The sequence below is a fragment of the Dendropsophus ebraccatus genome, chromosome 1 (assembly GCF_027789765.1).
Source record: "Dendropsophus ebraccatus isolate aDenEbr1 chromosome 1, aDenEbr1.pat, whole genome shotgun sequence".
Taxonomy (NCBI): domain Eukaryota; kingdom Metazoa; phylum Chordata; class Amphibia; order Anura; family Hylidae; genus Dendropsophus; species Dendropsophus ebraccatus.
Window position 1 is genome coordinate 147,003,020 of NC_091454.1, and position 11,650 is coordinate 147,014,669.

Here is an 11,650-nt window from a genome sequence, read left to right on the forward strand (position 1 = left end):
CACCCACAGCCGGGCTGTGCGTGCGATCGCACAGCCCGCCGATTACACCGGCCGCACCGTCCCTTGTTGTGTGGGACTCTCCGGAGGCCTCGCTGCGGCTGTAAAACCCTCCTCACAGCCAGCAGCGAGGCGCAGACATAGTGCGCAGGCGCACTGCGGCGGTCCTTTTCGGCGCATGCGCAGTGCGCGGCGGACACCGCAGTGCGCCTGCGCACTATGTCTGCGCCTCGCTGCTGGCTGTGAGGAGGGTTTCACAGCCGCAGCGAGGCCTCCGGAGAGTCCCACACAACAAGGGACGGTGCGGCCGGTGTAATCGGTGGGCTGTGCGATCGCACGCACAGCCCGGCTGTGGGTGACCCGGCGGTCACCTTCTGCGCCTGCGCGCCACATGACGCTCCCGCACGCGGGAGATGTGGACCTGCACGTCAAGGAGGCCTCAAAACGGAGCCCAAGGGGGCGGGGTCAATGGCGCTGTAATGGGCGGGGCTATGTGGCGCTTCAGGGACCAAGCCCCGCCCAGTGGCTCTAGAACATACTCGGCCAAATTACAATTTCAGGCAAAGCCACCTCATGAAACTGAAAAATAGTTACAGGTATGCAGAGAGATATAGGCGGGTTACACACACCTGTAAAGATTGAAAAATGATTATTGGGGGTGACAGTGTCACTTTAAGGACGTATAGATGTATTCCCATCATACTTGTGTTTGCTCTGCATAACATTTCTCACCCACATCTCTGCTATTGTTTGCGTTCATGTTTTCAAAATGCATAATTTGTGAGAGTTAGAGCAGATCTCTGTTCACAAGAGGCATTGAAGCGTTGGTTCTGTCTTGGTTCTACCAGCAGTAAGGCACTTGGAGCAAATTGTGCTCATAGGGCTTTTGCCAATAGACAGTATGCTGGAAGTATCAATGCATTTGCATAGAACCCAATTATTTCAGAGATTTACACATTCCATCTAAAGTTTACTTAATGAGGGACACATATTTGGGAATGGATGCTAAGCGATAGTTTCCAGGTTTGTTTAGGTCTCTCTGTACAATGGTCATAGTGTATTTAGTGTCAGTCACAGCCTCTTTTGACTTTAATGTAATACCCCATACTTTTGACCTGCAAGGCATGTTGTCTGCATGGCTGCATTCCCCCATCCTCCCCCTAGTGTCTCTTGGGTGTATTAATATTTCTCTCTTTCTCTCTCTGTCTTTTAACACACTGTAGCTGCGTGAAAATGCTCAACTTGTGGTGAGTCTCTCTCTGAGGAGCGCACACCATGGAGAGGCCCCCCCTTCCTATTAAGAGTTGGCCCATGGGATTAGCATGTGTACCCCTTAATTTCCTGCAGTGTAGACTTAGGGGGCTTGTAGTCATTATTATGTGACATAAAAAGGACAAATACACGAAAATGTCTGCATATTTCCCAGTTTATTTAGTAAAAGCTCTGCATTGTTAACGTGGCCATACACATTAAAGTCTTGTGGACCTGCTGAACTTCTAATGTGTTTGGGGCAACCCAACTCCCCCACAGTAGCAGATGGTGGAGATTTGCTGGGTTTCCCCTAGAGGTCTGGCAGCAGCTTTCTCCTCATTCAGAATACATGCATGCTCTGCTGAGTGTGCTTGTGTATCAGGATTGGGAGATAGAGCTGTCAGCTGAATGAGCTTTTGGCTGACAGCTGTATGAGGTGTCTTAATCGGTGAGCTATTGAGTTAAAGACTTCTCTTGTAAGTCTGGGTTCACACTACGTTTTTGCAATCCGTTGAAACGGATGAAAAACAGATGCATGTGTGTGCATCCATTTTGATCTGTTTTTCTATTGAATTCAAAGGTTTGGTCGGTGAGAGTATGGATACTGAAACCCTCACCAGTGGGCAAAACTTAGGAGCTTGGCTAAGTGCTGTGCTGCTAGTTTTCTGCTTGGCTCTCCTTAGACCTGGAATTGGGCAGTATACAAATTTGCAGAATGTCTTATAGACGTTAAGTAATTTCATATACCAGTGGCTCAGCATTCAGAGGAGAACAGCGTAGAAATTAAGAAGCACAGTATTAATCTGAGCACTTATGCCCCTTGTTCTAGCAGTTGATAGGGGTTTAGCACCTGGACACCAGCCAAGTTTCTTCTGTGTCTGTGACATGTCAGGAGTTTGTATATAGGTACAGTTTAACTTACTACAGAATACTAAAGGGGAAAAAAAAATCTGTCAAAAAGGTGTCAGTGTTGCCCATAGTGCTAATCCACTTCCAGTATTGAAAAAGCAGATCACTTTTTTACAGCATGTTCGCAAATCATCATGTCCAGCACTGAGGCAGAAAAACAAATGCAGACTAAACTACATCATAAGGCCTACTATAAATAAAATATTGACAGTGGTAGAGAGTTAACCAACCATTCTAATGGGTTGTAAAAGCTTTATTAGAGTTATTCTCACTGATTAAAACAAGGGTATTATCGCTTATATCAGCTGTCATAGAAATGCAGCATCCATTTTCTCACTTATGTTGTCTGGTATTGAATTAAAGGCCTTCCTCCTTTTAGTTGAGTTTTATTACTGTAGGTTTGTCAGTGTAGCAGTGATGGTAAATAAAAAATTCAAACTTTACACCTGGCAGATATCCATGAGGACAATTATTTATTTTAAGTGCCCTTGAATCCAGAGCGCTATGGCAATATGACTGTAGATTATATAGAGCTTTTTGTATTTTGTTCCCATGAATACACGCAGTACCATTTTATCTGCAGCTGCTATGCAGATGTCTTAATTACAAATCTGTTTGCAAAAGTGCTTTATTTTTTTTGTCACAATAAAAAAAAAACAAAAAAAAAACACACCTTTCTTTTATATGTAAGTTAGTGTCCACATAAAGGTGATAACCAGCGTTAGAAAAACATGTCCTTTATTCTTCCAGAGACAACACCACTCTTGTCTCCAGTTCAGGTTTGATTTGCAATTAAACTCCATCCACTTTTATAGAACTTAAAGTGACTGTACCACCAGGCCCAGGCTGAAGCACTGGAGGCGGGCCGACCCACCCTTAGTGGGAGGAAACCCTATCTCCTCTATGATAGGGTTCCATTGATTCTAATGGAGTCATGTCATGAAGGGGCTGGGGGTGGGTTGGCCCGCCTCAGTGCTTCAGCCTGGGCCTGGTGGTACAGTCACTTAAATAGAACTGAGTTGCAAAACTGCACCCAAACTGGAGACAAGAGTCGTGCTGTCTCTGAAAGAAAGCTGGATAACCCTTTTTAAGGGGGTACTCCACTCAAACATAACTTTTGATTTGTTGCTGCCCATGGTGAGACTAACAACCCATGCTTGCTATTATCTATTTAGTCTCATTCTCCCAGTTCTCAGCTGCTGCTTTCCGCTAAAGACATAAATCTGTGTGAGCTTTTCTCTCCCCCTCACTTATGAGACAGCTGATGTAAACAAGTCCCTCACTGGCTTTATCTGCAACATTGTAGCTTCTTTGTAGCTTCTATGTAATGCTGGGAGGGTTAATCGGTGATATCATTAGCAACTTGACATCAGAATAACCCTCCCAGCATTGCAAAGAAGCTACAATGTTGCAGATAAAGCCAGTCAGGGACTTGTTTACACCAGCCTGTCTCAGAAGGGAGACAGGGTTAGGCTGCATTTACACACACAGATTTATTTGACTTTTTTTTTTAAAGCCAAAGCCAGGAAGAGATTATAAACAGAGAACAGGTAATAAATCCATTCCTAGCTTTGGCTTCAGAAATCTGTCAAATAAATCTTTGTTTTTAAATGCACCCTCACACACACACTTTTGTGTCTTCAGCAGAAAGCAGCAGCTGAGAACTGTGAGAAGGAGACTGCATAGATAATAGAATAGTATGGAATAAATTTAGTCTCACCATGGGCAGCAACATATCAGAAGTAATATTTGAGTGGAATAACCCTTTAATATCTGTACTGAAATGTAGAGGCATTGGGTGTTGTTTAATGTTTGCATTTTAACAAGGTTTAGTGGCAGAAATTATATGCAGCTGTTATTAATGGTAATAGTTGTCTCACTTAAAGTGGCTATTCAGGAACTGAAAAAACAGCACCACCCCTGTCCACAGGTTATGTGGTATTACAATAAAGTTCTATTCACTTTGATGGAACTGAACTGCAAAACCACACCCAAACGGTTTCTGGAACAAAACAGACATGTTTTTCTAAGGGTGCCTTTACACAGAGATTTATTTGACAGCTCTTTGAAGCCAAAGCCAGGAATGGATTTGAAAAGAGGAGAAATCTCAATTTTACCTTTATGACCTGTCCTCTGTTTATAGTCTGTTTCTGGCTTCGGATTCAAAAATCTGTCTGATAAATCTCTCTAATGCTGGGTTTACACGGAACGATAATTTGCCCGATCGTACGATTAATGATGTTGAAGTAACTGTGTTTTTCATAACGATCAGCGTTTAGACAGTACGATATATCATACGGAAAATTCGTTTTGCGATCGCTTAAGCCCATCTCACACATAGGGTAAAACGGTGAATGACTGTTTACACGGAACGATCTGCAATTTTTTGGCGAACGATCAACGATGATTTGAGAAGTTGTTGAAAGATCGAAATGAACGATTTATCGCTCGTCGCTTGATCGTTCCCAGCATTTACACGTATGATTATCGTTCGAATTTTATCGTTATCGTGCGAATTCGCACGATAACCGTTCCGTGTGAACGCAGCATAAGGCTGGACAACTTCTTTAATTAGTGACCACCAATATGCGGCCTGATGTTCGTTCATAGAGTGCAGGCTCAGGAGCTGAACGCTATCCATATGCAACTACCGTACAAAATAAACCTTCCCCTATTAAAAGTTTCAATCACCCCTCCTTTTCACATTTTTCAAATAAAAACATAAACAAAAAATACACAAAACATGTTGGCTATTGCCACATGCAGAATTGTCTGATTTATTAATATAAACCATTATTGATCCTGCATGGCGATCGTCGTAAAGGAAAAATTATACTAAATGTCAGAATCGCATATTTTTGGTCATATCATCTATCAGATAAAATTGAATAAAAAAAAATAAAATGTCCCATTTTATTCTTTAAAGTGATACTGTCACCCTCTTATACCAGCCTTATTTCATCAGTTTTACCTAGGCAGGGCTTCACGGCAGTTGGGACCCATGAATAATACTTACTATAATGCAGTGTCACTTTAAAGGAGATGTACGGCAATTTCTAAAAGCCGGCAGTCTGCAGGGGGAGGGGGGAAATTGATTACAAGTAACAACTTACCTCTCTTGAGTGGCAGGAGTGGCCGCGGGACCCATGCCAGGATCTCCAGGGTGTCCACGTCACTACCTGGCTGATAGACTGGCTGCCCAGCCAGTCAGTGCCTGGGGTGGGACACCACTTTTTTCACTGATTGGCTGAGCGGCCGGTCCATCATGACTCTGGGAAAATGCCTTCCAGCAGGGCTCCCGCGGCCAGCCCAGCCGTTCACCACGGGCATAGGGAATAGGTAGACTTCTAAAAGCTGCCGGCTTTTAGAAGTCACCAGACTTCTCCTTTTATAGAGGTTTTTTCAAACCTCTGTGTGGATTAATATCCAATATCTGTACAAGGGTACATGTTATCATTTTGCCCTTTTTAAAGCAACATTGACATAGTATCAAAGACTCACAATTTCCATGCCCTGCCCCTTTGAAACATGGCACGGCAGGGGGATGATAATGTTGGGCTACTTCTGACCGCATGCACAAGCCTGTTTTGCATGTAATAAAAGCAGTTAAGCCAATAAATGGAAACTGTGACTTGAGAATTGTGACTCTTTTATACTGTGTTAATGCCAGTGCTGCTCTATAAGGGTGAAATGTTTTAGTGTACCCTTCTCCAGAACACAATTTTTTTTTTTTTTTTACTAGACACTTGTGGGTTAATGTATCTTCATGTTCTCACTGACATTATTGAATTGTATATTGCTTAAAGGTATCTATCATTTAAACGAACTTCTGACATGTCAAAGTGACATGTCAGAGGTTTGTATCGGTCGGGGTCTGGGTGCTTCATCTCCATCTCACTGCTAAAGTAGCAGTCAACTGAATCGTAATGGAGCCTATTAAACCTATAACAGCGATTACCGGATGTTCCATAGGGCTCTGTTATAATTCCATCCACCACTGCTTTAGCAGTAAGACTGAGATGAAGAGGCAGATCACTTCTCCCCTTCATTCTAATGCTCGCTGGGAGTCTCAGCACCCAGACCCCGAACGACACAAACCTCTGACATGTCGCTATGACATGTCAAAAGTTTAAATGATCGCTACTCTTTAAAAGTGGGTATTCCGATATCAACAAATAAAATTTTTACTTTTAGCTGCACCTTCTACAGCTAGATGGATTAAGTCTTACTAAAAAAAAATCCCCCTACCCAAAGTAGTACCACAAAAAACATTTCTGAGACCACAATGCTGCTGCCACCATTTTGTGTTTTTTTTTTTAAGAATTGCAGGTTGCAGGGTGTTTGTTCTTTCTCTTGGGTAACATATCAATGTCCATCCATTCAATGAAGCAGAAAACGGCAACCCTTTTGCCAATCGGTGAAGGTTCAAACCTTATACTGCTACGACAATTAAAGCCTTTTCTGCCAATGCAATTTTGTTAGAGATGCAGTTAGCAGACATCTGATTGGGAGCCACACACCGTACTGATCTGTTAGAGATGCATCTGACTGCTCTATGGTCCATTTTTGCAATGCCCCTCTCTACTGTAACATGTCAGTTCACCCTCACACGCTGCAGCTTCCACCTGTGATACACCTTCACCACCACAGCACAAGTACAGTTCAGTTCACAAACTGCAGTTTCAGAAAAGCTTTCACCATTGTCCAAAAAGCCAACGATCATCTTTTTGTAACTGAAAAAGCACACCTGAAACCCTGATACCCATTGAGCGATTTTATAGGTCGACCACTCCTTTTAGAGCATACTGGTGGTCGGTAACCTAGACAATTGGGGGGGGGGGGGGTGAACATATGAGAAGGAGGCAAGTTTACTAAATGTGTTTGCACAACATATTTCACTTGACAAGCCCTACAAGTATCAAGTATAACTACATTAGTTGCGATGGGATTAAGTCTGATGTTGAGGGCATGTGTATACTGTACTTTTTCCATAATTTTTTTTTTTCTCCTATGTGTTGTGGGACTTTTTTCTTCTAATTTTTAAAGTTTATATATGACCTTTATGGACTGAACCCTCACTGTCTTTTGACATTCATGACGAACATTTTGGGTTCAAGTATACTTTCCTTGTGTATTTTTAGTAGGCATGCATCTTTGTCTATAAATAAAGTATGTTTTTATCAGATTTCAGAAATTAAGAACAGTATACTAAAGAAAAATATATTTTACCTTGTCTAATATATATTAAAGTGTCACTAAAAAAATTTGACATGCGTTCTGCTGGGTGCTCCTCTCCCTGCTCTGAGACCTTGACACCCCTATACAGTCAGGAGGGAGCACACTAAGTATTTACTTCTCCTGGCTCTCAGACCCTGACAAATAAAAAAAAAAAAAACACACACACACAGAAAGAAACCTTCTGATATATTGATTACATACATTGATTTTGGTGTCCTGAGGGGAGGGATCTAATGGGAAAAAGGCCTGCTCTTTCAATCTCATAGACCTAATTTAAACCAGTTTCCTTTTATCTCATGTTCGTTTAACATCCTAATGCAAAGTATTGTCTATAACATGTCTTTATTATGCCCAAGAAAAATAATTCTGTTTTATAGATACCCTTGTTTTTTCAGGTAGAACTAAACTGACATACGTGGTTGTCTAAAGCAGACCATACACTAAATAGATGTAGCCACAGAGTGTGCACATATAGCAGACAGCTATTTTCTCTGACTTCCCAGTAAATATGCATGCTTAGCCTATCGTGCATGTTTTAAAGGTGAGAGGGAAATATTTCTGTATAGTGACCAAACTTTCTAACAAGACTTGCTTAACTTAAAGAAGAGTCTAGGACACTTCTAGGGTTATAATGCTTATTTTTAGCAGTGTGGGTGCCAAATTGTTCCCCTTTATTATTAGTTTTTACCTAGCCATTTGAATCCTATCCTTTCACCCAAATTCCTACTTTGTCTGGCTTAGATGTTGACCACTCCTTATCACCTTGTATATTGTCTGCATGCAACACACCAGTTTGTTTCTTGCTCCTCGTCATTCCTCAAATGTCTTTAACCACCCACATGGTGCATTCAGCCTTTACTTTCCTTTTGGTTTAGAAGTTCTAGACACCTCAAGGGACCAGCACCTTTGCAGTGATACTAGTGATAACTTTGTTCAGCGCCGATGTTTTTCCTACAAAGCTGTCTGGCCCTTTTTCAGAAAACCTTTGTGTCTTATATTGATTTTTATTTTAGAGCCCACTCCGTGCACTTATTTTGCAGGAGTGAAAGTAGGAAAAGTAGTGATTTAACTAACCTCTCTCTCTTTTCTTCTGTTATTTTTTTTGTCAGGTGCTGCTGTTTTTTCAAAAGAAAAAGGAAGAACCACTCTCAAAGACACCACAAGTGAACTACATAATCCATTGGGGAGGAAACGTTCAGATTAGCGTCTACAATGTCGCTGTGTCAATGACTGTAGGGCATTGGGGGTGAGGATGTAGGTTCTTTATGGTGTAAATCTTCAGGGGGAAATTGGACAACAAATCGAATGTCATCGGCTATAATGGAAGGCCGACCCAGAAGTGGTTCCTGAGTCTAGGTGCAATAATGCCGATCCCTCAGAGCTAAGAGCCCTAAGTCAAAGGGCCATGCCTACAGCTCAGAACAGGGACTGCCAGGGACCATTCTTCCAATCCATTTGTATTAACTACATAGGTTACTGCACTCCCTCATTGCTTGAATGCAACAAAATCTTTACCACCGACAACCCATTATTCCCCTCAATAGCCATGATTGAGGGCTGCATCTCACAGCTCTTGATATTTTTCTCATCCCAGTACTTTGGGCTGGAGGGAATAGAAACTTGACTACATTTTGTTTATAAAATTGGTCCCAACCCTTGCTCTCTCATATTTTTATTTTGCTCCCCTTCTACTCTTCTCCCTTTTGTATCTCCTTAGAAATAAAGTATAGATGATTTAAAGCATTCCACAGTAGATGGGCCGCTTCCTGCATGGGTAAATGCCTCACGGAGTCTGTGTTGCACTACTGGCTTTAAACTAAATATACCTTTTTTTGTTTGTTTTTCTTTTTGTTTTGTTTTTTATATTGATAAGATGTGTACATTCTCTTGCTCTGCTGCACGTTCACCTCAGAGCGAGGCTTGGGCTCAGGTTTTAGAATGATGAAGCCTTGTCTCCCTGCTTAGCTTTATGTATACAGCAGACCACAACTGATTTAAACTGAGGATAAGTATTTAGTGTTGCTGCTTCAGGGGAAAAAAAAAATCAGATAGGAACTGATACATGGACTAAATACTATGGGAATACCTCTCTATGCTTGAATTCTTACTGTAGATCTTCTTGCAATGTTATACTTTTTATTAGGAACCATCCAAATCCTTCCGTTTTTGTTTTTTTTAGCATGGTATTTCACACTATAACTTTCCTACAAAACAATACTTTGTGCTTTGATTTTTAATTACTGTGGCGGGTAACCAATGTTTCATTGTGTTATAGCATACACTGAGTTTGGCTGCAGAAAACTGTGAATTAATTTTTTTTTTTTTTTGTACAACTATTTAAACTTTATCTTTCACAGCTGGTTCTAGGTTTTTCTATAAGAACAAAGTTATTTGTTGGTCCAGATGTTATTTTGTAGAATTTTCTTTGGCAAAATCATGAAGTTAAGAACTTTGTAAAAATCCAATGAGAAAGCAAACTTCAAAATGGCCATACGTGATATTGCAGTAAGCCAACCATGCATAAGTCAGACATGCCACAATGACTTGTTTCATCCTGAAGTCAGCCATTATAATTTCTGTTGTCATATCCTCCGCTTAGAACCAGGGTTGAATCCTACTCCTTTTTGTTTCAAGATTGTGAAATATTGCTAATCCAGCATTCTTTAGTTTCTACTGCAGTTTTTCTGATCATTTGTGAGCCTTTGATTGCCTGAAGTGATTATCTCTCATGCACTGATGAGACAGGGATACTTGGTGTACACAGATCTGAGGTTTCCCTACTGCTCCAGTGCCTTTTTATTTGGTTCTAATCAGTCTTCATTTCAAACTTCCAGACACTGAAAACAATTGCCACAAGGAAATGCCTCGTGTAGATGATTCTTTTTGTTTTTGGAGGTAAACATGGACTTAAGTTATTCCTCCTTCCGTTTCATATTTTCCACATGGATGGATCAATCCCTTCCCCTCAGGAAACTTTATCTATAATCCCTTCATTGTACAAAGATCACTTTTTTTCTTTTTTATTTCTTTCTTTTTTGTATTTTTAAAGGTATATTTAATTTAGAGTATTGCATTGCACTGTAGCTAAAAGGGGGAATTTTTTTAAGCTGTTTTGTGTTTCTTTTAAGAACTTTAATAAATGTTTGTCTGTTAAATGTTTCTGGCTGAGATATGTGACTTAAAAAATAAATAAAAATTTAAGGGGGTATGGTTTTGGCATTTCAGAACTCTACTGCTGGTAATGACAGGAAATACTACAATACCAAAAGTTAAACTAATAATTTTTAGTATATCAAACTATGAATAAATTCCAAATGCCACTTTTAATGGGAATGATTTAGAAAGTTGCATATGCTACCCAACGTCTAAAGAATGCATTTTCATTTGCTTGGAGTTGCAATGGTTAATTAGACATAATTTTACCTGAAACCTTTTTTTAATGTACCATTAAAACACCAAATATATTTTACCGTCACTAGCTAGGTAAGATCATATGGGTACAGTTTTGTGATCACCTGAGGACACTCTTTAGCTCAACAGGTTGGGCTCCATAGCAGACAAGGAAAGGCAGTGACACTGATGCATTTGCTGTAACTACCAGCTTATTTCCTCACATAGTATGTGTTGCAGCACCTGCACCAATAAGGGTGACCCATACTGCCATTGGAAACCTCATTCTGTGTCTGTTTTTCTCCAAAATTTGTTATGTAAGCTACTTCACCTGGGATTGTTGTAATTGAGCCAACATGTTCTTTGCTAGATAAAACCACAAAGTTGGAATGGATGGATAAGTCTTTGTATTTATCCTAACAAGGCCTATGGATATTAAAACATGGTTTACACGTACATGGATTATCCTGGGTTACAAAAACATTCTTTTAAAAGCAGATCTACTCCTGTCCTTAGGTTATGTGTGATGCATCATGCACTTCAATACTACATAGAAACTGAGAAGAGTGGTGCTGCTTCTGGAAGAAGTGTGAGGGGTCTGTTTGTATTTATGGGATGAAACCTACACTAAACTCTGGCATCTCCTGGGCTTATAATACGCCTATACTCTGGGCATGCAGGATCCAACTAAAGGTGCCTTTAACCCCTTAAGGACTGGGCCTAAAGTGGCCTTAAGGACCGAGGCAAATTTTATGAATTTGACCTGTGTCACTTTATTCATTAATAACTTCGGGATGCTTTTACCTATCCGGCTGATTCTGAGATTTTCTCGTGACATATTGTACTTCACGTTTCTGGTAAAATG

At 40.7% G+C, this 11,650-nt stretch overlaps 1 protein-coding gene across 2 annotated transcripts in view; it reads left to right on the top strand.

Annotated features, from left to right (window-relative positions):
• CSNK1G1 (casein kinase 1 gamma 1) overlaps window positions 1-10,550 on the top strand; it is a 64,224-nt gene extending 53,674 nt beyond the window's left edge. For both annotated transcript variants that reach the window (XM_069981615.1, XM_069981623.1), the window contains one exon: window positions 8,505-10,550. In XM_069981615.1, the coding sequence (XP_069837716.1) occupies window positions 8,505-8,562 (58 nt within the window). In that variant the 3' untranslated portion in view covers window positions 8,563-10,550. The remainder of the gene's footprint in view (window positions 1-8,504) is intronic.
• The last annotated feature ends 1,100 nt before the right edge of the window (window positions 10,551-11,650 follow it).